The sequence below is a fragment of the Trachemys scripta genome, chromosome 5 (assembly GCF_013100865.1).
Source record: "Trachemys scripta elegans isolate TJP31775 chromosome 5, CAS_Tse_1.0, whole genome shotgun sequence".
NCBI lineage: Eukaryota > Metazoa > Chordata > Testudines > Emydidae > Trachemys > Trachemys scripta.
In genome coordinates, this window is record NC_048302.1 from 102,177,258 (window position 1) to 102,205,027 (window position 27,770).

The 27,770-nt window shown below is 41.4% G+C and overlaps 1 protein-coding gene across 6 annotated transcripts in view; it reads right to left on the minus strand.

Annotated features, from left to right (window-relative positions):
• The window catches only part of PCDH7 (protocadherin 7), a 396,749-nt gene that overhangs the window by 318,983 nt on the left and 49,996 nt on the right, over positions 1–27,770 (minus strand). For 3 of the 6 annotated variants that reach the window (XR_004645831.1, XM_034771354.1, XM_034771353.1), the window contains exon 2: positions 16,197–16,256. The exons of the other annotated variants lie outside the window; for them this stretch is intronic. Coding sequence is in view for 2 of the 3 variants with exons in the window: in XM_034771354.1 (XP_034627245.1) it covers positions 16,197–16,256 (60 nt within the window). In the remaining variant the exon portion in view is untranslated. The remainder of the gene's footprint in view (positions 1–16,196; positions 16,257–27,770) is intronic. 6 annotated transcript variants of the gene reach the window in all.

The window sequence follows — 27,770 nt, forward strand, 5'->3', positions numbered from 1 at the left end:
TGAGGTCCCTTCCAACTCTGATATTCTATGATTCTATGATTCTATGATTCTAAGACTTTATTAGACTGATCCAAAGCACACAGAAATCAATGGGGAGCCATTCTATTTACTTAATGAGGTTTGGATCAGGCCTTAATCCATATCACCTCCTATTCTAACCCATAATTCTCCAAACCGTTGCCTCATGATTACAAGTTTCAAATGTTCTAAACTCCAAATAGGTCAAGGTGTACACTGCTGAATGGGAAGTTGGCCTAGCTAAAGAACTGCAGTTTTGGATTTATGAAGCCAACAGATGGCTTCAGACAATGTGGATTTAAACAGATATTATTCTTATATTAAAACAATTCATGACTGAGGCTATAGGTAAATCTCAGCTATATAATCGATCTTAGCCTAGAAATAATTCAAGATTGCTCCTCCAGGTTACCATATGGACAACATTTCCCCTCCCCCCCCCATTTAGAGTAGTTTATGGAAGGGCTAGAGGTACTTATGATATTGCAGGTATCTGATATCACAATACTAATTTGAATAAGATAATAGATGAGGGAAAGCTGATTGGCAGCCTCCCAGTTATACCAATTCCAAATTTCTTCAACAGAATTTAATGCATTTTAAAATTGAATATAAAAAGATTTCTTATGAAAGATCCACTGATAAATTGATTTTCCTGTTGTTTTTCTTTTAAAAAAAACCATCATTATTAAATGCATTTTTCTGATAGCCTAAAATTTGGAATAAGTTTTACTCTCTTCTCAAGCCTAAAATAGAATGCAGTAATACAAGGTGCAATGAAATTTTGAAAGCATACACTGAGTTTTTAGGTACATGCACATTAAAAAGTCTGGTGATATACAAAAAAATAAAATACATGCAGTGAGTGGGGAATTCAGTATCAGGTGCCAGCCACTGATGTCTCTGCCTGGGAATAGAATTCCAATTGCCATTTCTTGCCTGGATATGCCATGCTAGGAAGCCGCCATGGCAGCTGTACAGACTCTGAGGCCTGGTCTACACTACGAGTTTAGGTCGAATTTAGCAGCGTTAAATCGAATTAACCCTGCACTTGTCCACACAACGAAGCCATGTATTTAGACATAAAGGGCTCTTAAAATCAATTTCTGTACTCCTCCCCGACGAGGGGAGTAACGCCGAAGTCGACATTGCCATTTCGAATTAGGGTTAGTGTGGCCACAATTCGACAATATTGGCCTCCGGGAGCTATTCCATAGTGCACCATTGTGACCACTCTGGACAGCAATCTGAACTCGGATGCACTGGCCAGGTAGACAGGAAAAGCTCCGTGAACTTTTGAATTTCATTTCTTGTTTGCCCAGCATGGAGAGCACAGGTGACCACGCAGAGCTCATCAGCACAGGTAACCATGCAGTCTGAGAATTGAAAAAGAGCACCAGCATGGACCGTACAGGAGGTACTGAATCTGATCACTATATGGGGAGAGGATTCCGTGCTAGCAGAACTATGTTCCAAAAGACAAAATGCCAAAACATTTGAAAAAATCTCCAAGGGCATGATGGAGAGAGGCCACAACAGGGACTCATATCAGTGCCGCGTGAAAGTTAAGGAGCTCAGACAAGCCTATCAGAAAACCAAAGAAACAAATGGAAGATCCAGGGCAGAGCCGCAGACATGCCGCTTCTAACTGAGCTGGATGCAATTCTAGGGGAGGCCGCCACCACTACCCCACCTCTGACCATGGATTCCGAGGAGGGAGTACTCTCAGCCATGCCTGAGGATTCTGCGGACAGGGAAGATGAGGAGGAGGAGGAGGAGGACGAGCTTGCGGAGAGCACACAGCACTCCATTCTCCCCAACTGCCAGGATCTTTTTCTCAGCCTGACTGAAGTACCCTCTCAACCCTCCCAAGGCGGTATCCCAGACCATGAAGCCATGGAAGGGACCTCTGGTGAGTGTACCTTTGTAAATATAAAACATGGTTTAAAAGCAAGCATTTTTAATGATTAATTTGCCCTGAGGACTTGGGATGCATTTGTGGCCAGTACAGCTACTGGAAAAGTCTGTTAATGTGTCTGGGGATGGAGCGGAAATCCTCCAGGAACATCTCCATGAAGCTCTCCTGGAGGTACTCCAAAAGCCTTTGCAGAAGGTTTCTGAGCTGGGCAGCCTTATTCCATCCTCCATGGTAGGACACTTGACCATGCCATGCTAGTAGCAAGTAATCTGGTATCATTGCATGACAAAGCCTGGCAGCGTATGGTCCCGGTGTTTGCTGGCATTCAAGCAACATCCATTCTTTATCTTGCTGTGTTATCCTCAGGAGAGTGATACCATTCATGGTAACCTGGTTGAAATATGGGATTTAATTAAGGGGACAGAGGTGGCCATTCCTACTGGGATGTCTGCCTGTGGCTGAAAAGAAATCCTTCCCTGCAGTTAGCCAGGCGGTGGGGGGCGGGGCCCATTGGCGCTGAGCTTTTCGCGTTTGGCTAGCAGGGATCCTCCCTGATACCAGCGACGCGGTGGGGGGAGGGGTAAAGCGATCATCCCAGAGAATTGGATGGGGGAGGGGGGTTAGTTTGGTTTCTGAAGGGATCTTCCCTAATACCAGCCACGCGGTGCGGGGAGAGATAAAGCGATCATCCCAGAGAATTGGAGGAGGGGGAGTTAATTTGGTTTCTGCTGCTGCACGTTAACAGAAAAACCGCAGCACTCAACGGGCTTTGCTTGGTATGTGGGAAAGGAGGGTGCTGCTTTTAGGAAGGTTGCAGAAGCCAAAAGACAATGGCTTACCATGGCCGCAAGCAAACCGAATTCTGTTGCCTGGACCTGCATCTGTGATCTCTAACACCAAAGCCGCAGGCACTCAATATTAAGATGCAAAATGCAACCTTGTACCGAAATCACATGCTATGTAATGTGAATAGTGTTGTTCACCGTGAAAGAGTATAAGCATTGTTCTGTAAAATGTATCTTTTTAAATATTTCTCTCCCTTTTTTTCCCTCTCGCAGTTGCAAAGTTTTCAAGCCTCCCTCCTCCGTCCTGAAGGCTATCTCAGATAAGGCAGCAAAAAAAATGCTTGCGAGATGAAATGTTCTCTGAAATCATGGAATCGACCCGCAATGAAAGAGCTCATCTGAATGAGTGGAAGGACACAGTATCCCAGTACAGGAAAGCTGCCAGTGAACGTAAGGACAGGAGGGACCAACGTGAGGACAGGAGGGATGAACGTGAAGAGAGAAGGATGCTCGAGATGAAAGGTGGCGGCAGGAGGATCAGAGGAGGCAGGATGCAATGCTGGGGCAGCTGCGTGAGCAAATGGACATGCTCCGGCGTCTGGTGGAGCTTCAGGAATGGCAGCAGGATCACAGAGTGCCGCTGCAGCCCCTGTATAACCGCCCTCCCCCCTCACCATAATCCATAGCCTCCTCACCCAGACATGTAAGAACGTGGGGGGGAGGAGGCTCCGTGCACCCTCCCACTCCACCCAGTGGACAGCCCAAGCAAAAGGCTGTCATTAATTTGAACTTTTGAAGTGGCCTTTTCCTTCCCTCCTATCCTCCTCCCAAACCCCACCTGGGCTACCTTGTCAGTTCTCTCCCTCTTTTTATAATCAATTAATAAAGAATATATGATTTTTAAATGATAGTGACTTTATTTCCTTTGAAAGCAAGCTGTGATCAAAGAGGGAGGGTGGGTTCCTTACAGAGAATGAGTCAATCAAGGAGAAACAAACAGAACTTTCACACCATAGCCTGGCCGGTCATGAAACTGGTTTTCAAAGCTTCTCTGATGTGCAGCGCTTCCTGGTGTGCTCTTCTGATCACCCTGGTATCTGGCTGCGCGTAATCAGTGGCCAGGCGATTTGCCTCAGCCTGCTGTGATACAAGTAGCCAAAGCTTCCCACCCCACCATAAAGGTCTCCCCCTTACTCTCACAGAGATTGTGGAGCACACAGCAAGCAGAAATAACAATGGGAATATTGGTTTGGCTGAGGTCTGAGCGAGTCAGTAATGTGCCCCAGCGACCCTTTAAACATCCAAATGCACATTCTACCACCATTCTGCACTTGCTCGGCCTGTAGTTGAACAGCTCCTGACTACTGTCCAGGCTGCCTGTGTATGGCTTCATGAGCCATGGCATTAATGGGTAGGCTGGGTCCCCAAGGATAACTATAGGCATTTCAACCTCCCCAACGGTTATTTTCTGGTCTGGGAAGTAAATCCCTTGCTGCAGCCGTTTAAACAGATTAGTGTTCCTGAAGATGTGAGCATCATGAACCCTTCCCGGCCATCCCACATTGATGTTGGTGAAACATCCCTTGTGATCCACCAGTGCTTGCAGCACCATTGAAAAGTGCCCCTTGCAGTTTATGTACTGGCTGCCCTGGTGCTCCGGTGCCAAGTTAGGGATATGGGTTTCATCTATTGCCCTACCACAGTTAGGGAATCCCATTGCAGTAAAGCCATCCACTATGACCTGCACATTTCCCACAGTCACTACCTTTGGTAGCAGCAGCTCAGTGATTGCTTTGGCTACTTGTATCACAGCAGCCTCCACAGTAGATTTGCCCACTCCAAATTGATTCCTGACTGACCGGTAGCTGTCTGGCGCTGCAAGCTTCCACAGGGCTATCGCCACTCCTCAACTGTGAGGGCTGCTCTCATCTTGGTATTCTGGTGCTTCAGGGCAGTGGAAAGCAAGTCACAAAGTTCCATGAAAGTGCCCTTATGCATGCAAAAGTTTCGCAGTTGCTGGGAATCATCCTAGACCTGCAACACTATGTGGTCCCACCAGTCTGTGCTTGTTTCCCGGGCCCAGAATTGGCGTTCCATGGCTATAACCTGCCCCATTAACAGCATGATCTCCAAAGCGCTGGGGCCCACGGTTTGAGAGAATTCTGCGTCCATGTCCTCATCACTCTCGTCGCCACGCTGCCGTCGCCGCCTCCTCCTCGCCTGGTTTTTCAGGTCTTGGTTCAACATAAACTGCACGATAATGCGCAAGGTGTTTACAGTGTTCATGAATGCTGTCTTGAGCTGAGCAGGCTCCATGCTTGGCATGATATGGCATCTGCACAGTTCACAGGAAAAAAGGTGCGAAACAGTTGTCTGCCATTGCTTTCACAGAGGGAGGCGTGAGGCTGTACCCAGAACCACCAATGACAATGTTTTTTGCCCCATCAGACATTGGGATCTCAACCCAGAATTCCAATGGGCAGGGGAGACTGCGGGAGCTATGGGATAGCTACGCACAGTGCAACGCTCCGGAAGTCAACGCTAGCCTCGGTACATGGACGCACACCGCTGAATTAATGTGCTTAGTGTGGCCGCATGCATTCGACTTTATACAATCGGTTGCCAAAAATCGAATTCTGTAAATTCGGAAAAATCCCATAGTGTAGACATACCCTGAGGGACAGAAGCACAGGCAAGAGAGATAATACAGATGTCCAGAACCTCCCCACCTGCTGCCTGAATTCACACTTGCACAAATCAGACTGTGGTTATCAGCGGACATAGATGGCCATCTGTATATCTGCTGCATGATACTGGTACTTAAGGATGGTATTTTCAAAAGGATGTTGAAAATCAGAGTTAGGCCAATGCTGAGCATTCTTTGAAAATCCCACCCTAAACATATATCCTATATACACTACAGTTGCTATTTTAATCACTTTCTGGCATGGTCTAATACAAACTCTTTGTTGGAGATTCAATAGGATTGAACTCAGTACATGAATCAACAACGGAGGTGGGTTTTACCAGGTTTCTGATAAGTAAGACAAAACTGAAATGGTTACCATTTTTTCAGCCATGCTGTGCCATTTCCCTTCTTTCTAATAAATGACAAATCAGCATTTATTATTTGGAAAAAGGCAGAGCTGAATTTATAGTGCTGTAGCTTTAGATTCACATTATTGAACTCTGAAATGCAAAAGCACTCCATATTTTTAGAAGAATAATGTCTAAGAGCTTAGCATATATTAAGGGCCTAATCTTGAATGGCAAAACTTCTACTGACCTCAAAAGTAGCATGAAATTGTTCTTATTTAATTAATCCTCACAATGCCTTGGACGGTAAGAAAATATTTTATATACATTTTATAACTGGATTAATCGAGGCACAAAAAGCTCAGGTGACCCGTCCCAGATTACATAGCAATTCAACGTCATCATTAGAAAGGTAACACAGGATTCCAGATTCCCATTCTCCTGCTCTGTATACTAAACCACAATATTTTACATTACATATTTAAAGAGAGCATAGGTTAATTGAAGATGCCAAAAGTACAATATTTATTTTACTGAGGTAAATGGTAACACTGAAATCTAACTGTCGATACTTATATAGCAGAGATCAGAAATAACTAAAGGAGCTTTAGACAATTATTACACTCAATACATTTCAAAAGTTTTCAATCTTATTCTAAACCTTGCTAATTTATCACTTTCTTTGATCACAGAATGCCATAAAATAGGGGCCTTGACATTAATGCCTGACTTCCTGCAGTTCTAAACCGTGTGTTTGGAAAGCAATCCTTCATCCTGATGTTATAATTATTGCCAAAAATTCAGTCTCATGAGCACTCAGGAGCCATTTCATCTAAAACTTGCAATGTTGAGAAATATAGAAATAGTGTAAATTTGACAAAAATCATCATACTATGATCACACGTTTTCAATGGAGTCAAAAACTGTGCCGTTATCAGTGAGAATGATTCAAACCAAGCAAACAAAGGAAGACTGCATTGCAGTACTCCACACATAACGTAAAACATCATAAAGTTAAAAATTCAGTGTAGTTAAAATCTAATACCATATTCTGAAACCATACTATATTCCTTAAGTGAAAACCTGCTGCTTTAATAATGTAGCTGTTATTGATATTGAACCTTGATATTTTTTATTATTTATATATTATTCTTTATTTAGTGACAGTTATCAACGTCCCAACAAGTTTACAGTCTATGGCCCCAACCCTGTAAAGATAGATACACATGCTTAACTATGACTTCAATAGTATTATTCTAATGTGTACAGATAATCATAGATATACAAATCTTTGCAGGGTCAGGACCTGAATCAGATACATAGACAATATATTTCAGACAATGAATTGAATCCAATTCCTAAATTCCTTACCTTAGATTTTATCATGCAATCCCATCCTCTAAGAAACCAACAACAGTAATTTCTGATTTGATGCACAGCAAGGCATGAGATACTATGGTGTTGAGTATCATGGGCACTCTTCACCACACTGTGTCTTTTTCTCACTCCCATCTTGAGGGTTTCTACCTTTATTCCACCTGTACATAGCATGATCTCCCAACCCCAATGCACCAAACATCTCACTCTGCTTATTCTAATATGTACTAGAGACCCATTTCTTCCACAATCCCTGCAACCGATAACTACCATGAGCCAAATGTCTTATCCAATCAACATTTCAAAAGAGAGAAAAGTAAAACAGAATTACGTTTTAATTCTAATTAAACACCCTCCTCTGGATCCCGTAGTGTGGCTGGTCTGTCTTTTAGAATGTCAGTTTCTCAGGGCAGAGACTGTGTTGGTCTGTGGCTCATACAGCACTGAGTGTATAATCAACACTTCAATAATAAGAAGAAATTAACTACTTCCCTACTGAACTTTTTCTCTGTTTTCAGGAAGACTTTAGCCTGTAGTGTTGTCAATTCCATCAACTTTCACAAGCTCTAAAAACTCAGATATAAATAAATGAATACACCTCCCATCTTTGAGATTAGGCAAAAAGTACAACTTTCAGATAATAAACTGCTGGAAAAAAGTGGACAATCTATAACTATTTGTCTTAAATATAGTATTTTTAACAGTACAACAGCCTTGGATGAAAGTGCACTGAAGGATATATACATCACTGTACCATCTACATAACAACAACATGAGTATTATTCCGTCAAATAGTTAGGCCAGGAAGCAGTTTATAGATGTTAAGCAAACTAGGACCTGCTCTGAAAGCCAGTGAGACTCGACTCAATAATCTCCCTCAGTTTAAATGAAGACATTACAGTGGATATAAAACAACTATATTATTATTTTATTTATTTATAGGCATTTCCATGGCCCTTGTTACTATAACACCTCACAAAAATTGACACTCACAATCCCTTATAGGTGGGGAAGTGTTGTTATTCTCCATTTTACAGATGGGAAAATTGTAGCACAAAGAGAGGACTTGCACAAGATCACAGTGTGTATTGGTGGCAGAGCCAGGAATAGAATCCAGATCTCCTGATTCCCAGCCCTATGTCTGTAAACACAAGACCATACGTCTTCACATTCTGATGCTAGTAAAATGAGAACATGCTTTATCTTTTGATATTCATCGGTGGCTCCAAGTTAATGAAGTAAGATATTTCAAGTGGAACAACATGAACCATGTTCAGTGATGTTAAACTTTCAACAGGAACTTTTTTTTAAATTTATTTTAGGTTCAATCACTAATAAAACAAATGGCTAGACTGTGACTCAGATGACATGACTGCACAATGGTATAACTCCTTATGTGGTCTACCTAGACCTTGAGTCTGAAGGCATATATGACTAAGCGCAGTTACTCGCCCATTTACTCATTCTCCAGAGCAGATGGTTGGGAGTAGGCAGATAAGGTGAGGCCACACCCTCTATTCTTTGGCCTGTACCACTTCCCACTACTCATGAGCCTATATAACAGTAAATTACTAGCCCTTTAGGAGCCAGAAGCAAAAGAAGGGGGGAAATCATGATGCAGAGGTGTATCTCTGACTCACAAAGCCTACAGGGCTACTCCAAGGGAGGTGTAGCTTACATAACACCCCCTGCTCACAGCTGTATCTAAAATAAAAATCTAGCCTTAATTTGTCCATTCAATATCCATGAAATAAAATTATTTGCTGTCTATTTTTGCCCTCCTACAGTTTCACATTAAATAAAGGCTTTTTTGTTCCATAAGCCAATTTCACATCTTGCCCCTTCATGAACATAAATACAGCACACGAGAAACATGTAAATGAATGATTAAACCAAATAAAATGGATTATATGACATAAGTTTTATTTAAATAAAATAATATATGAAATATAAAACATTTTCTCAGATACACATTTCAAATGTTAGGCTTTCTCAAAGAATGTTCCCACTAAAATGCTGAATTTTCTTGGTAAGCCTTTTTTGTAAATAAAATTTTCTCTGGCATTAAAGCACAAAAGATATTGCCTCTCTTAGTTTTGCTATTGTTTGCTTTCATTTCCACATGGTTTGAGAGTATTCCTTTGTGTAAAATATTTCCTATAGTGTTATTTGATATACAAATCATTTGAGGAAGTCAATTAATTTGTGTGTTGATCAAGTGATCCTTTAAGACTGGAAAACATATATTCATAAACGAATTGCGTTATTTCAGCTGCATTTCTATAGTTCCTATTCGCCTTTTGCTTCAAGAACATAGTTCATACAGTAAAATGAAAATCTCCCCTCCACAGGGATTGATGTTGCTGTAACCCAGGGTTCAGCCGATCGCGGTTCCCACTGGTCACGTTTCGCCACTCCAGGCCAATGGGGGCGGTGGGAAGTAGCGGCCAGCACATCTCTCAGCCCGTGCCGCTTCCCGCAGCCCCCATTGGCCTGGAGCGGCGAACCGTGGCCAGTGGGAGCCGTGATCGGCTGAACCTGCGGACGCGGCAGGTAAACAAACCGGCCCGGTCCGCCAGGGTGCTTACCCTGGCCAGCCACGTGCCAAGGGTTGCTGAGCCCTGCTGTAACCTAAGGAAAGGTTCCAGGAAGTCTAAGAAGGTTGTTTGCACCTGGCCTGTCCTTCTCTCATTGCCCGCTTCTCCAATATTTCCTTGAGTGGAAAGTTGACCATGGTGACCAGATTGCCTTTCCATGTACCCTGAATGGAGTTCACCAACAGGATGGAAGGAAAATCATGTACACATACAGTCATATACTGGCAGGCCTTAAAAGAGGTTACCAATGTGATCTGTGGCTACTCCTGTTTCCTTGTTGATACCCTGAGTTGTTCCTAACACCCACCCCCCGAAGGTTATTTTGAAAATGACATCATTTCTCTGTTAAAATAGTATCATAGAACCATAGAATCATAGAAGATTAGGGTTGGAAGAGACCTCAGGAGGTCATCTAGTCCAACCCCCTGCTCAAAGCAGGACCAACACCAACTAAAACATCCCAGCCAGGGCTTTGTCAAGCCGGGCCATAAAAAGCTCTAAGGATGGAGATTCCACCACCTCCCTAGGTAACCCTTTCCAGTGCTTCACCACACTCCTAGTGAAGTAGTGTTTCCTAATATCCAACCTAGACCTCCCACATTGCAACTTGAGACCATTGCTTCTTGTTCTGTCATCTGCCACCACTGAGAACAGCCGAGCTCCATCCTCTTTGGGACCTCACTTCAGATAGTTGAAGGCTGCTGTCAAATCCCCCCTCATTCTTCTCTTCTGCAGACTAAATAAGCCCAGTTCCCTCAGCCTCTCCTCATAAGTCATGTACCCCAGCCCCCTGATCATTTTCATTGCCCTCCGCTGGACTCTCTCCAATTTGTCCTCATCCTTTCTGTAGTGGGGGGACCAAAACTGGACGCAATACTCCAGATGTGGCCTCACCAGTGCCAAATAGAGGGGAATAATCACTTCCCTCGATCTGCTGGCACTGTTCCAACTAATGCAGCCCAATATGCCATTAGCCTTCTTGGCAACAAGGGCACACTGTTGACTCATATCCAGCTTCTCGTCCACTGTAATCCCCAGGTCCTTTTCTGCAGAACTGCTGCTTAGCCATTCGATCCCCAGCCTGTAGCGGCGCATGGGATTCCGTCATCCTAACTGCAGAACTCTGCACTTGTCCTTGTTGAACTCATCAGATTTCTTTTGGCCCAATCCTCCAATTTGTCTAGGTCAGTCTGGACCCTATCCCTACCCTCCAGCGTATCTACCTCTCCCCCAGGTTAGTGTCATCTGAGAACTTGCTGAGGGTGCAATCCATCCCATCATCCAGATCATTAATAAAGATGTTGAACAAAACTGGCCCCAGGACCGACCCTTGGGGCACTCCGCTTGATACCTGCTGCCAACTAGACATCGAGCCGTTAATCACTACCCGTTGATCCTGACAATCTAGCCAGCTTTCTATCCACCTTATAGTCCATTCATCCAATCCATACTTTTTTAACTTGCTGGCAAGAATACTGTGGGAGACCTTATCAGAAGCTTTGCTAAAGTCAAGATATATCACATCCACATGATCTAGAGGTTATTCTTACTGATCCTTGCTCATTTGTTCCAGGAGAATCTGATGGGTGAATGACAGGGAGGGTTACTTTCTAGTTAAAGTTTTAAAAGGGCTACTGCTCAATTCAAAATATGTTCCTTCTATAATGCACATTGACTACTAAGTCTCAGGTATTTGTTGTTCATGTTGCAACTAAATAGAGTATAGCTGCTTACAGTGGAAGCTGATTGCCATGACCTTCTTCCCTACAACATTTGCACAGGTTTAGAAACACATGTGATAAGAATGGTGGTGGGCAGACATGATATGCAGGTGGAGCTTACTATTGTGCACAGGAACCAGGCCTCTTTCAAGAAAACAAGTTCCCCAATAAACATGGTTTCGGGGTTGGAGGTTGCAGTTTCAGGTTGCAACATATCTTCATCTAGGGCACATGGTGGATGCCATCCAACTTTATCGTAAAACACAGTTTATACTGGTACCTGGTAATTTTTCAGTTTGAATTGCTATATTTCATTAACAGTTGTGTCCTTGGCCTTTAGTAACTACCAGTATGTTGTGCTTTATCAGCAAGAAAGAGACGTGGTCTGTGTGCAAGAGCGGTGCCCAGGAACTACTAATTTCAAATCTGACATTGATTCCCCTCTAACTTTAGAAAAATACTTAATACCTCTGTCTCATTTTTGCCATCTGAAATCTGAATCAAATAGTTGTTGTGAGGATTAAACAATAGATATTTTAAAGCACTTTGAAAAATGAAAAAGTTATATGGTAACTGGTTATTATTAATAGTAGAATACAAAACAAACATGCAGGGTCTGTATCCCAACATCATAGAATCATCGAATATTAGGGTTGCAAGAGACCTCAGGAGGTCATCTAGTCCAATCCCCTGCTCAAAGCAGGACCAACACCATCTAAATCATCCCAGCCAAGTTTTTCTCAAGCCGGGACTTAAAAACCTTTAAGGATTTTTATTCTTTGAGGTTACAGGTCAAAAATTAATGACATGAATTTCATAAAACTTTTTTTCACCCTTTTTGTTTCAATTTTAGCTGGCTAAAACTTGGCATTCATCATGGTGTTATTAGGTTAAACTGAGGGTGTTTTAAACATAGAAGAGTACTCTGATAGGGGAAGAAAATGCTTAAGGGAAATGAATTTTGAGCCAAATCTGAAAACTTAACTGTTTCCTCATGTTTGGCAGCTCAAGACTGCAGAAGGTCCAAAAAGCATGAGCTGAAATTGCCAGGAGGCAGAACTAGTAGCCAAATGTCTTTTCTATGATTGATAGGTCTGGTTCTGTCTCTGGGAGCTGCAGATCAGAGGAAAACCCAATGCTGATATCATAAACCAATGTATGATGTAATTTGATTGTGATTTCAGATATTTTCTGACCTGTTCTAACTGAAAAAAATGGCTTAATTTTAAACACTGAAATTGTGTAGGCATGTTGACAGTTTGGCACAGGGTAATTTGGGGCATCCATCATATACAGCACTATACTATTAATGTGGTAATTTTAGGGACTTTTCATATTTGCAAGTTACCCTTTAACATTTAGAATTGTGTAGAAACTGGAAATAGTTATTCATGTAATGAAAATGTTCCCTAAATGCAATGTCAAAAGTCAAATATAATGTCAGTGTCATGGCACAATAGGTTCAAGTTATTCTCCTCTAGAGAAGAGAGATAATGTTGAGCTCATAAGCCGGCATAACAAATATGTCTTGCATAAATGTAGCTCCTGCATGAGAGATTGAAAAGCTATTCTTCACTAGCTCGGCAAAACATAGTATACCATATAATTCCCAAAGTAAAATCAGTGGTGGGATGAAGCCTGATAAGTGATGAGTGGCTGAACCAAGCATCTGTGCCTTCCTCCATCCAAAAATGGAGCTTGTAATAAGGTTTGGGACAGAGACTTTTTAATAAACCAGATAAATCTCAATAGGAGCTTTTCAGATATTTAATTAACTTTCACAAAAATATTTTTTTAATTAAATTATGTTGGTCATTCCTAGGCTAGAATGCAGTCTAATTGGTGGTGTTCTGTCTCATTTAACTCTTTAGTTTAGGTTTGATGGATGACTTGGCAAAGTGACTATTACACTTAAGGCCATATTTTTTTCTTGATTCACACAAAGAATTGCCATTGGTATCAATGGGATTGTCTACGTGGACTGAGGGCAGAATAAGATCCACAGAATGATAGCTAGTAGGGACATGAAAGAAATCTTTTGCTACCCAACCTGACTTCCCCACCAAACACAACTTCCTACATCATTCCCACTAGTGGCTTATCTAACCTACTTTTGAATGTCTGTAGCAATGGTGTATCCCAACTTCTCTGGCAACCTGTTAGTGACACTTATTTTTCCTCAATGGTATGGTCTGAGGGGAAAATAAATATACAAATAAAATGGTATGTATAGCTACATCCTGTTCACTTTACTCATACAAGTAATCCCATTGGCATCAACTGGATTACTCATGTGTACAAGGTAGGTTAGATTTGGCTTTAAAAGCCCTAACTGAGACCCTCAAAAGCTAGAAAATGAGATAGGTATGAACCAAGCTCTTTTTTCCTCCATCTGCAACAATACTAGGTAGAAAGTGGAATTTTGCTTGTCACAAATAAGCTCTTGCTTGCTCATTCTGACAGGAAAAAGACATTATCCAACAATGAAGCAGCAGTAGGAGGCAAGAAGGAAAGGAGCAGTTGTAAAAAAGCTATATCACTTGTAATTCTGAAATTCACAGTGTCTTGCAAGTTGATGTCTTACAGGGAAAAAATCTTCCTTCATTTGGCCTCCCACTGTTTTGCTGACCTTTCCCCATTGGAGTGGTAGCAGGAGGCAAAAATAAAAGTGGTTTTATTCCTTGTGAGGCATTTAGCTGCTAAACACTGTGAATCTGAAAATTACAGTAGTTGTGCAATATTTCTTCAAAACTCCTCTGCTGGTAATTGTTCCTGAGCACAAAATTAAGACTAGAAAAACAGAAGAGCATTAAACACCAAAGACCAAATTCTGATCTCAGATATAGTGGTGTAAATCCAGCATAATTCCAGTAGGATCATCAGAGTTATTCCAGATTATCAGACATCAGAATCTGATCACAGGTCCTCAGCATTTATCTTTCCTCTTCCAAGCTAAAAGAACCACGTATTTCCCTTTGTGTTTCACTTATTTGCATCAGTATGTTTTATTCAGCATTACTTGAAGATTTTGTTGTGTTTCCATATCAATGAGTTCACAAAAAAAACCTTCAAGGTTAAATACACAAAATATATATATAAAAATATGAAGCAATTCAAAAATGAAGAAATTGATTTTTTTATTTTAATTTTGCCTATTGATTTTGCTCACAGAAAAAAATCAATACAGTAGAAGTTTACAGACTTTGAAGTTTGATAATATATTCTTAATACAATAAAGAGGTCAAAACCTCTCCCAAATCATAAATTCTACCACTTGAAATTGACTACAGGTGGAGAAAGAGGCAGACCACCAGTTCCTAAAAGATAAACATGAAGGGTGATATAACTTGGAGCTAAATGCATAGCAATCAAAGGGGAAAATGTGATCTTTAGCTTTGTAATTCAATATTAGAAAAGTCATATTGTGAAAGCAAGAGATAGAATATATGTACCATTTATTATTGAATACAACATAGTTTCCGCATACAACTGCACCAAATTTAGACCAGACATTCGAAAAAGTCAAAGTTACACCTTAGAGTTAAGCAAACATTTTGAAACATTCATTAATACTTAAATATCCCTGTTTTTTGTTATTTATGATGAAGATGGGTTATATGAATGAAATATTATTTAGGAACAGAGTATTCAGCCTCTTCATCCTCTAAAAGACATAAACCAATGCACTAACTTGGTGGTGTCCCAATATTTTTTTTAATCTCTTGGGTACAAAAAATATAGCCTTTTTATATTTGATATATTTATCTTAATAGGGACTAGAAATGCAAAGGGGATCTCCCTATCATGCAGTTTTTATTTAATCAAAATGAAAAGCCTTTCTTTGTACACTTATTCAAATCAAGGAGAGGTCTTTCATATTCAATACTTAAGAGTTTCTTATCCATTTGGATTAGACTATGTTTATCAATTAAAGTACAAAATTTCTATATGCAGGTTGATGGCTGATTTCTAAGTTCTGTGATAGGACCATTTAACACATTTTGGTTTCTTCTGCATATCTACTTTAAATGCCTAATGAAGTCATTTTTCAGCAAAATCCAAAGAGTCTGAGTCTTCTCAACTCCTCAAGTAGCTCAAGGTTTCTAAATGATGAGACTGTGTCTGGTTTTCCAAGAATTCAATTCTGAGGTATACTTTCCATGTTCTTTGTTCATCTAGCACATGCTCAATTTTTTTTCTCTACATATAACTGATTGCTTACGTCAAGCATTGAAAATTCAATCCCATCTGGACTCCTCTCCCAGTTATTAACTGAAGCAATAATCTGATCAAATTCAGTTTCAAAATTTCTGTCCTCTCAAACACAGATTGAAGGGGAAAAGGTCATGTCCTCCATTTCATACTCCTAAGTAAGAAGGTATTTGATCCTGTTCCTCGATGGATGATGATTTCAGCTTACAAAACCTTTCTCACATCCCTTCTTTTTTTCTGTTTTGGAATCTTGAATCAGCTCAGTGCCTTCCCAGATACATCCAAAAGGTAATTTGAATCTCTTGTTTGCACAATGTTTGTTTATCTGTTTTGAATAATTCTAAAGTTCTCAGGTTTTCATTTTTATTTTTAAAAAAGAACTTTCTTTTGCACATCTTCTCAGTTCTGCAGTCACCCTGCCCCCTGGGAATCGATTTCTTAATATGACAGTAAGCAGGTTTTACATTTTTATGATCCAACATACATTACAGTTGGAGCTTTATTTATAAATGTTTCACTTACGAGCACATACATTCATTTTACACGATTCCTCAATGTGGCCAGGGGGCGGCGTAGTCTGCACTGTATCCACCTACAAAAAATACAAAAATATATGTCTGCTTACCGGGATGTGAGCAGGGCTTAGCTAACCTAACTCTATAGCATGGATTTTACACGTGAGCAGAGAGAATCCTCTTCTCTCCATTAGGTCCAAGCATATTTCATAAGATAACTATATCACAATGAAAACAGTTATAACAATTTGCATTCTATTTACCAATACATTGGCAATTTAAATCCAGTGCACAAAGTCCAGTATTAGGTTGGTTTTATGGCGTATGACAGGAGAAATATACTAAAATCTGTTTCCTTCATATCCTTTGTTGTTGTTGTTATTGAACATGCTTCGTCATGGAACAAGAAACAATATGAATCTTCCAAGTATCAGTGACAAACACAGCTTTCTCTCCCCAAATGATGGACTTAATACCACCAGTTGTTTTAGATTAGGAAAATCTAGAATGGGACTCTTACAGAAAAAAAAAGCAGCGGTACAAGACAAAGTCTGAAAAGCAGCAATATCCTGGGATGCTGTTTGTACAATGCTGTGAACATGTAAAGCACTGTGAAAGTGCTGGCTATTAAGTATCACTATTATACTACAGGATGGACATAAAGAAAATGAAGCATTAATGGTTTTCTTGAAGTGCTGTGATCAATATGTTGATGAGATAAATGATGCAGTAAAAAGACATTCATGCCTAATGCTAAAAGAAAGCAGCTTTCCAATGCATTGTTCAAGAACAGCTCTTAAAATGTTATTCAAGAACAATGCATCTTCATGAAAATACTAACCCTGCAATGCTGTCATGTACAAGATGGTTACACAAAAAGGGCAGTTAGGTTTTATAAGGTAATTTTCTGAATGTTTCTTTATTTTATTAATTACCATTATTTCCTCATTTGCACCCATCACTGCTTGTTCCTCATTCTCCGTCATGTTGATGGATTGTGGAACTCTTCCGGATCCATCACATAATGCAAGGTTAGTCCCAATTTACACAAGTACAAGACAACAATATCAAGTATGTCTAAGAAGCAACATTTGCTTTATGAGGATAATCCATAAAAAGCTGCTAAATGTCCTCAAATAAGTAACGTCTGTTCCCCAATCTAAATGTGATCTTCTCACAGGAAACCATCTGGGACAAGCATGCAAAACATTCTGCCTTGGTTTCAGCAGCAATATATTTACAATGTCTCAGTAAGACTCTTCACTGCCATTAGTCCAGTTATCAAGCATGTTTCTTTGTGCTTTTTCCCCCATGTCAGAGGTGTCATCCATGGGCAAAAATACAGGACTTTCCAAAACAGTGGAATCGAGATATATCAAAAGGGCATGGTTTTCCCCAGAGGTTGGAAGCTTCATCCTTACCCATCAGTTATTTATGTATTCACATGGAATAAATGTAGTTGTGCTACATTTATTGAGCACAAGATATTTCATGTATCTGCTGGAATGAGCAAAGCATTTCAGCCTCCTCCAATGTGTAGTCAGAAGGAATCTCTCTGCCTACTTGTGAGTTTAAGAACCTTTCAGTTAACTCCAAGATGCAAACACAAAATTGAGTATCATGTGCATTTGTAAGATTCTCTGGAGATCCATAAAAATGAACTGATTACACTCTTGCACATGCAGAGTGTTTTTTATCTGTGACAGATGTGTTTTATGTTAATGATATTCTTCAATTTAAAAAAAAAGTCATCAAAATATAATTCAGTGCAAGATAAAAATAAAAGCAGGGCTTATTTTTTTTACCATAAATCCACTAGCCAAACCCATGAAACAAATAATGAGAGTAAAGATGGGTCCTCATCGGACCTTCAAAAGGTACCAGGCACAAAGCCATAGTGGAGAGTTCAACCCCTCTCCTCCAGCCCCTCTAATGACTGCTAGGAAAGGTTAGGAAACTCCATTCTCTCTCTCTTTTCTCCTCCTTCACGGAAGTGGGGGAAGATGTGCGCTTCCTCTCTCTCTGCTCACAGTGGCATAGGGAGTCTCCCTCTCTTATGTTTTCTGGGAAGTGAACACTATTGTGTCCCCATCTTCCACATTTCTCAGTATGGGTGGGCACCATCCCCACGAACACGATACAGTTCTGCGGTGATCTGGAAGCCTACTTTCGTCGTCTCCGACTCAAGGAATATTTTCAACGCACCACTGAACAGTGCACTGATCCACAGGAACCCTCCTACCAACACTACAAGAAGAAGAACTCTTCGTGGACTCCTCCTGACGGTTGAAATGACAGCCTGGACCGCTACATAGAATGCTTCCGCAGACGTGCACAGGCTGAAATCCTGGACAAACAACATCACTTGTCCCATAACCTCACCTGTACAGAACGCAATGCCATCCACAGCCTCAGAAACAACTCTGACATTATCATCAAAGGGGCTGACAAAGGAGGTGCTGTAGTCATAATGAACAGGTCGGATTATTAACAGGAGGCTGCCAGGCAACTCTCCAAGACCACATTCTACAGGCCACTATCCTCTGATCCCACTGAGGAATACCAAAAGAAACTACACCATCTGCTCAAGAAATTCCCAGCTACAGTACGGGAATAAATCTACATGTTCCCAAATCTACCCCCAGAACCCCGACCAGGGGTATTCTATCTGCTACCCAAGATCCATAAACCCGGAAACCCTGGACGCCCCATCATCTCAGGCATTGGCACTCTTACAGCAGGATTATCTGGCTATTTGGACTCTCTCCTCAGACCCTACGCTACCAGCACTCCCAGCTATCTTCAAGACACCACCGACTTCCTGAGGAAACTACAATGCATTGGTGTTCTTCCTGAAAACACCATCCTGGCCACCATGGATGTAGAAGCACTTTACACCAATATTCCACATGAGGATGGACTACAAGCTGTCAGGAACAGTATCCCTGATGAGGCCACAGCACGCCTGGTGGCTGAGCTTTGTGACTTTGTCCTCACCCACAACCACTTCAGATTTGGTGACAACTTATACCTTCAAGTCAGTGGCACTGCTATGGGTACCCGCATGGCTCCACAGTATGCCAACATTTTTATGGCTGACTTAGAACAACGCTTCCTCAGCTCTCGTCCTCTACTTGCACTACATTGATGATATCTTCATCATATGGACCCACGGAAAGGAGGCCCTTGAAGAAGTCCACCTGGACTTCAACAATTTCCACCCCACCATCAATCTCAGCCTGGACCAGTCCACACAAGAGATCCACTTCCTGGACACTACAGTGCAAATAAATGATGGTCACATAAACACCACCCTATACCAGAAACCTACTGACCACTATACCTACCTACATGCCTCCAGCTTCCATCCAAGACACATCACACGATCCATTGTCTACAGCCAAGCCCTACGATACAATCGAATTTGCTCCAACACCTCAGACAGAGACAAACACCTACAAGTTCTTTATCAAGCAATACCCACCTGGGGAAGTGAGGAAACAGATTGACAGAGCAAGATGGGTACCCAGAAATCACCTACTACAAGACAGGCCTAACAAGGACAATAACAGAACACCACTGGCTATCACATACAGCCCCAGCTAAAACCTCTCCAGCGCATTATCCACGATCTACAACCCATCCTGGAAAATGATCCCTCACTCTCACAGACCTTGGGAGGCAGGCCAGTCCTCGCTTACAGACAACCCCCCAACCTGAAGCAAATACTCACCAGCAACTACACACCACACCACAGAAACACCAACCCAGGAACCAATCCCTGTAGCAAACTTCGTTGCCTACTATGTCCCCATATCTACTCGGGCGACACCATCAGAGGACCCAACCACATCAGCCACACCATCAAGGGCTCATTCACCTGCAAATCCACTAATGTTATATATGCCATCGTGTGCCAGCAATACCCCTCTACCATGTACATTTGGCCAAACCGGTCAGTCCCTCCACAAAAGAATAAATGGACACAAATTGGACATCAGGAATGGTAACATACATAAGCCAGTAAGTGAACATTTCAATCTCCCTGGTCATTCTATTACAGATTTAAAAGTCACTATCATTGAACAAAAAAACTTCAGAAACAGACTTCAAAGAGAAACAGCAGAACTAAAATTCACTTGCAAATTTAACACCATTAATCCGGGCATGAATAGGGACTGGGAGTGGCTGGCTCATTACAGAAGCAGCTTTTCTTCTCCTGGAATTGACACCTCCTCATCTATTATTGGGAGTGGACTACATCCACCCTGATTGAATTGGCCTTGTCAACACTGGTTCGCCACTTGTGAAGTAACTCCCTGCTCTCCATGTGACAGTATATAATTCCTACATCTGTAACTTTCACTCTATGCATCCGAAGAAGTGAGGTTTTTACCCTCGAAAGCTTATGCCCAAATAAATCTGTTAGTCTTTAAGGTGCCACCAGACTCCTTGTTATTTTCACATATATTGAGAACAGCAAAGAGTGCCCAAGGTTCAATCAGCTCTGTCTACAACCAGAAAGATGCATGCAAAGCAACCATTAGAGTGACTGCTCAGTGTGAGAACAAGACCCTTATGGCTCTCTGAAAGGCTGGACTCAGGGCTGGCTCCAGGCACCAGCTGAGCAAGCTCGTGCTTGGGCGGCAGATTCTACGTGGCGGCATTCCGCCCAATCCTAGGGCAGCATGGCCGCTTTTTTTTTTTTTTTTTTTTTTTTTTTGTTCGCTGATCCGGCCACCTTGTAGGGGGCGGCGGCGCGAAGGAGGGGAGCGCCCTGCTGGGAGTGGGCTGCGCTCCGTCTGCCCCAGGTCTGTAGCAAGCCCGGCAGGGCAGCCTGCGTCCTTCCCTCCCCGCCGACCGGAGCAGTGCGGAGCCCTCCCAGCAAGCGGCGCGACGGTCGGGGCCGAATGGTAAGCACTCCGCTGAAGCCCTAGCCGCCCCCCTTCTCTCTCTCTCCCCCCACTCTCTCCCCCTACCCCCGCTAGCCAGGGCACGTCTGCAGTGCAGGGAGTCCCCCTGAACCCTGGCTCTGGCTGCCCCGCAGGGTTTTTTTTTTTCCTGCTTTGCCGCTCCAGCCACGCCACAGTTTTTTTTTTTTTTTGCTTTGCCTTTCTGGCCACCCTGATTTTTTTGTTTGTTTTTTTTGCTTGGGGCGGCAAAAAAGCCAGAGCTGGCCCTGGCTGGACTCACTCTATCAGGAATATGGGTTGCCATTGGCATGTGAGCATTTCTACCGCCTTGAATGTATAAGTCTATTTCATATAATTGTTTCATAACAGAATATGTAACAGAACACAATTTAACAGAAATAGAGTATAGATAGCTGGCAACCACACATGACTACTAAATCCATGGAACTATTAATTTATGCCAGCACACATCTCTTTACTGTTACCTCGTCCTCTCTACCTACCTACCTTGCCTGTGTTACTTTATTCACAAGTTGTGTATTATCTAAATCATTCCTTGTGAGTAATTTGGGACAGTTTGTCTTTGTGTAATTTGCTTGCTCAGCACCTAGTACAATGTGGCTCTGACCCCTGATTGAGGTGCTCAAGCACTATCAAAAATGATTATTAACAATAATAAACATTATTTAAAATGTAAAAAAGAACTACAGAATTTTGTAGCATGCTGGGTGGTGGCTCTAAGTGAAGCTGAAGTCATGGCACACTCATTGCTGATCACTTAAGCAAGTATCAGACAAAAATGTAGCTTGTGATGTATGTTCTGTCATATGCTGCAAGCTTACTTATAAAATACTGCAATGCATACAACTACATATGCAGTTTACAACAGTAAGAGCAAACACGCTATGAAAAATGGTGATATATACAGTAGAAAACGTTTATCCAAGCCTCCATCTCTCCGGATAACCAAACCACCAGCACACAGACAGGAATATGGGAAATTGATGTTTCAGCCCCGGGCAGTGCTCAGGCTGTCAGCCCCATGTGGTGGGGCTCCGGCTGCTGGACCCCAACCGCCCAGTTTTATATAATAAAATATATTAATCCTCTTACTGATGATGTCGAAAAGATTAAAAAACCTTAAAGATTTTTAATATTAACATTTGATAGACATGCCTGATCAGCTAAATACGTGTATATAGAGATTTCACTCAATTTAATAAAATAATTAGAAATGACTTATTATACGTGTTGTAATGATGCTCACTTTGCTATATGGTAACACCCTGTTATACAGAAAGATCTGATGACTGCATTCCTGTATAATGTCTATTTAAACAAAAACTAACTGTTGTAATGAATATTTTGTTTCTGATATTTACATGTCAAAGATTTGTAAACTTGTTAAAACACCATAAATAAAGAAATGTTGTTGTTTTTTTAAAGAAAAATACAAAAGAATGAGATATTATAAGTATGATACAGAGCTTCAACATTAGTTGGGGTTGATTGTCCTCTCATTTAAACTTGTTTAAACCTCAGTCCTGGAAAAATCATGGAGCAGGTCCTCAAGGAATCAATTCTGAAGCACTTAGAGGAGAGGAAAGTGATCAGGAACAATCAGCATGGATTCACCAAGGGCAAGTCATGCCTGACTAACTTAATTGCCTTCTATGAGGAGATCTCTGGCTCTGTGGATGAGGGGAAAGCAGTGGATGTGTTATTCCTTGACTTTAGCAAAGCTTTTGATAGGGTCTCCCACAGTATTCTTGCTGGCAAGTTAAAGAAGTATGGGCTGGATGAATGGACTATAAGGTGGATAGAAAGCTGGCTAGATCATAGGGCTCAACAAGTAGTGATCAATGGCTCCATGTCTAGTAGGCAGCCGGTATCAAGTGGAGTGCCCCAAGGGTCGGTCCTGGGGCCAGTTTTGTTCAATATCTTCATTAATGATCTGGAGGATGGCGTGGACTGCACTCTCAGCAAGTTCGCAGATGACACTAAACTGGGAGTAGTAGTAGATACGCTGGAGGGTAGGAATAGGATACAAAGAGGGACCTAGACAAATTAGAGGATTGGGCCAAAAGAAATCTGATGAGGTTCAACAAGGACAAGTACAGAGTCCTGCACTTAGGACGGAAGAATCCCATGCACTGCCACAGACTAGGGACTGAATGGTTAGGCAGCAGTTCATCAGAAAAGGACCTAGGGGTTATAGTGGATGAGAAGCTGGATATGAGTCAACAGTGTGCCCTTGTTGCCAAGAAGGCTAACGGCATTTTGTGCTGTATAAGTAGGGGCATTGCCAGCAGATCGAGGGACGTGATCATTCCCCTCTATTTGACATTGGTGAGGCCTCATCTGGAGTACTGTGTCCAGTTTTGGGCTCCACACTACATGAAGGATGTGGAAAAATTGAAAAGAGTCCAGTGGAGGGCAACAAAAATTATTAGGGGGCTCGAGCACATGATTTATGAGGAGAGGCTGAGGGAACTGGGATTATTTAGTCTGCAGAAGAGAAGAGTGAGGGGGGATTTGCTAGCTGCTTTCAACTACCTGAAAGGGGGTTCCAAAGAGGATGGATCTAGACTGTTCTCAGTGGTATCAGATAACAGAACAAGGAATAATGGTCTCAAGGTGCAGTGGGGGAGGTTTAGATTGGATATTAGGAAAAACTATTTCACTAGGAGGGTGATGAAGCACTGGCATGGGTTACCTAGGGAGGTGGTGGAATCTCCTTTCTTAGATGTTTTTAAGGTGAGGCTTGACAAAACCCTGGCTGGGATGATTTAGTTGGGAATTGGTCCTGCTTTGAGCAGGGGGTTGGACTAGATGACATCCTGAGGTCCCTTCCAGCCCTGATATTCTATGGTTCTATGATTCTATTCCCAGCTGGTTTAAATCAGCATTTTATACTTAATGCTGATTTACACCAATGAGTATCTGGCTAATTGACTTTGATGTAGTTATTCCTGATTTACACTGGTTAAGTGAAAGATAATCAAGTTAATTATCTCTAAGATTCCAACTTAAAATGAGAGCATGGGACATTTAAATATTATTCACTCCCTGTTCATGCTCTCCTTTATTATTCACTTCCTGATCACACTAGGCCTAATTCCAAGTGTCCAACAGAAGGTTCTGAGCACCATCCACACCCTGTGAACTCTATACAAGTGTCAAATACTTAGCACCTCTGAGGAGGCACTCAGCATCTCACAGGATCGGGCCCACTGTCTGCTGTCATTCACCTTGAGTCACACTTTGCAATAGTGTGGAGTGAAACAGGACACATTCTTCATGCTATACATATATTCTAAAGAGATTGGCTAGAACGTGAGGGACATTGCTCTGAAGTGAACTTTTGTCATCCTCATGGGATAATGAAATAATCCATTTAGGGTTGCCAATTTCGTATTTCAAACCTGGACACTCCAGGAAGAGTGCCAGAACCTCCCCGATCCCACCTCTTCCCCCTCTGAGATCCTGCCCCTGCCCCACTTCTTCCCAAGGGCCCCACCCCTGTCCTGCCTCTTCCCCGAGGCCCTGCCCTGCCCCTGCCCTTGAGGCCCACCCCTTCCCCAAGGCCCTGTCCCTATTTGCTCCTATTTCCCCACATCGCTCATTGCTTTTCCCCTTATCCCCCTCAAGGTCGGGAGAACCTCGCCTGTGGAGCTGGGGCTGTGAGCTGCAGCCATCTGACACAGATAGGAGGCGGCCCTGGCTGAGTGAGGGCTGGCACGGGTGATGACCTGGCACCTCCCCACCTCTCTCTCCCACAGTAACTTGACTTTGGATGTCCAGTCAGTAGATCTGACCAGATACTGTCAGATCCTCTTTTCTATCACACTTTCCAGTGGAAAGCCAGGCACCCGGCCACCCTAACATTACAGGCCAACATTTTGTAGTAAAAAATTAAGCATGCCTACAGAAACCAGTTTCTACATGCCTACAGAAACAAAACAATCAAACAATACCCAACAAACAAACAAACAAACAGAATCCCTAATTACTCTACATGAAAATCAGTAACCGATTACAGTACTTAGACCTTGATGTTCAAGTTGTTAGTTGACTAAGACAACATTCCAGATTATAAGGTAAATAAACTCATTAACCTTAGGTTGTAATTAACAACTTTAAAAAGTATTCTCACTTAGAAAGTTGCCTCCAGCAGGGGCTTAGGGGTGGGAATGGAGACGGAAGCTGTAATTTGAAAACAGAGAAGGCAATCTGAAACATTTATAAAGTATGTAAACATCACAAACTTTAAAATGTAATAAGAATCAATTACAAGAACTATCTGTATGACAAGAGAGAATTATCATAGCATTGTTCTCTGTTTTCATTTTATATACAGTAAATTATTGTAAGCAATTTATCTTGTTATAATTTCTCCAATGCAGGTCGGAGTGGAATAAAACTCTAACCGAACTAGACTCTATTGGAAAGGAGAGAATAGAGCTCACTGATATATTTATGCTTACATAATATGTACATTAAAATTCTGTCACCCCTCCCTGGTGACAAAAACTGTAGTAGGAAAAAGTACAAGCATTAATCGTGTCTCATAAAGGATATAATAAGAATAAAAAAATGCTACAAATTTAACACATCTTCCTTATATTCTTCAGACTCCAAATGGTCTTTGTTGAAAACTAACAATATTGGCCAGCATTCATATCCCAGTGAAATAAAATGCCTGACAAGAACAAGGGGAAATGAACAACAAGCACCGATGGCCTTATATGCCTCTGAAACTGTAATCATCCATACTGAGAGGTTTGTGCTTCTCTGTAAACAACATATAGAACCAAGATGGCTCTAGGTACAGATAAAGCAACTAATTGTTTGAACTACCTGCAGGTGATGAAAGCCAATGCCACAAGAAATAAAAGAGTGATCTAAGTAGGATAATCAGACCATATTTTTGGCTTCTCTTGTGTGGATGTACAAGGGAACGGTGAAAGGAGCCATTCCCCCTTGTCATACCTGCTGTAGCAGCTTCCAAGGAATGCAAAATCCTACCTCTTATGCTCTGGAAGTACAATGGGGGAATTACAGTTCCACCCAAGAGTATGATATATGACCATAGTCCCCCGACCTTTTCACACCAGCCCACCAGGGTCACTGCTGAGTGAATATTCACTATATGCTGTTAAAGGGAGTATGTTCCCCCATGTCCTGCCTGTCTGTATTCTCTGGAGGAAGTGCCAATTGTTCTATGCCACTCTTAATATCCCACTAGCATACCAGTGGTTTATCAAGCCATTGTCTATCCCTAAGTGAGACTGAAACAAAAGAACCTGAAACAAGACAAGATTTCCAAATCTAAAGTGTGCAAAAACTAAGATGGTACCGAAACTCATATATTTGGGAATGCAACTGTATTTTTAAAAGGCATTGGAACTGTCAAAATATGTGTTCTGTCATTTTTCATGGAACTTATTGCTAACTGGATAACTTAAAACTCCAAGGAATTTTGTCTGTCAATTACATTCTTTGCTCACTACAATCTTCATCTACACACTCAAGGTCACCAGAGATTGCTAGAGAAGTGATTTTGTGAGAAAGACATTATTCACGAAACTAAATGTTCTGTAAATTTATTTGCAAATAGGCTAGTGTGAAGTGCCAAGACAAGGATGATACAGCTGTTGTTTTCGATATACTATAAAGCATTACTTCTCATTTCACGGGCATACGAGACACAGCAATGCATTGAATGGGTAACTGTCTCACAAATGGAAATGCCAATTTTTAAAGGATGTGCAAGAATTAACAGCTATATGTGTCCCCTGATATAAGCAGATTCTCACTGTGTGCATAGATCAAGAACAATATGGTCATAAGTAACTAAAGATTCAAGAAATGATGTTTTCTTAAAGATCAATATAGTCTAGTGTGTAGACCAAGGAACTGGATCTAGGCTTTTAAGTTCCTCCTAAATCTACCACTGATTTGCAGTCGAAGGCATTATAAGGAAGTCATAACTTCTCTGTGACTCAGTGTATTCATCTGAGTGAGTATCTTTAAATTTGCCTCTGACACAGAGGTGTTGTGAGGATGAATTAATTAACTTTCCCAATGCATGTTTTGTTCCTTATATCCTTGCTATATATTTGTGAAGTAATATGCAGGTTTAACAGAGAAATTATTGTATTTGCAAGGCAAACCAGTTTGACCTTTACATTTTACAACTAATAATTTTCTCAAAAATTATGTTCAATACAAAAGGGATTTTGAATATATGTCTCATTGATCAAAGAAACTATAAATCTTGTGCTTTAAAATAAGTTGCAGATTTTGAAGTTCTTAATCAACAAGTGATATGGTGTTTCTTAACAAATAAAAGTTTACTGGATACTGTTTGTTTTATAAGACCACTGATATATATTGGTTTAATTAAAGTATTTCAAATTAGCACACGGATGTTATTGTGCTGCAAATAATTGTTCTCTTCCCCCCTTTTTTAAATGGAAACAGAGCAAATGTTATGATCCAGAATAAATAAAAAACAAGAAGGAAAGGAAAACAAGTGTAGTTAATGAATTCACCTTTGGTTTCTTGGACATCCATTTAGATTAACCCTGATGTGATTAAATAATGATGCTTGCTAACAGTTATGGTATATGTAGGGTGACCAGACAAAAGCAAGTGTGAAAAATCGGGATGGAG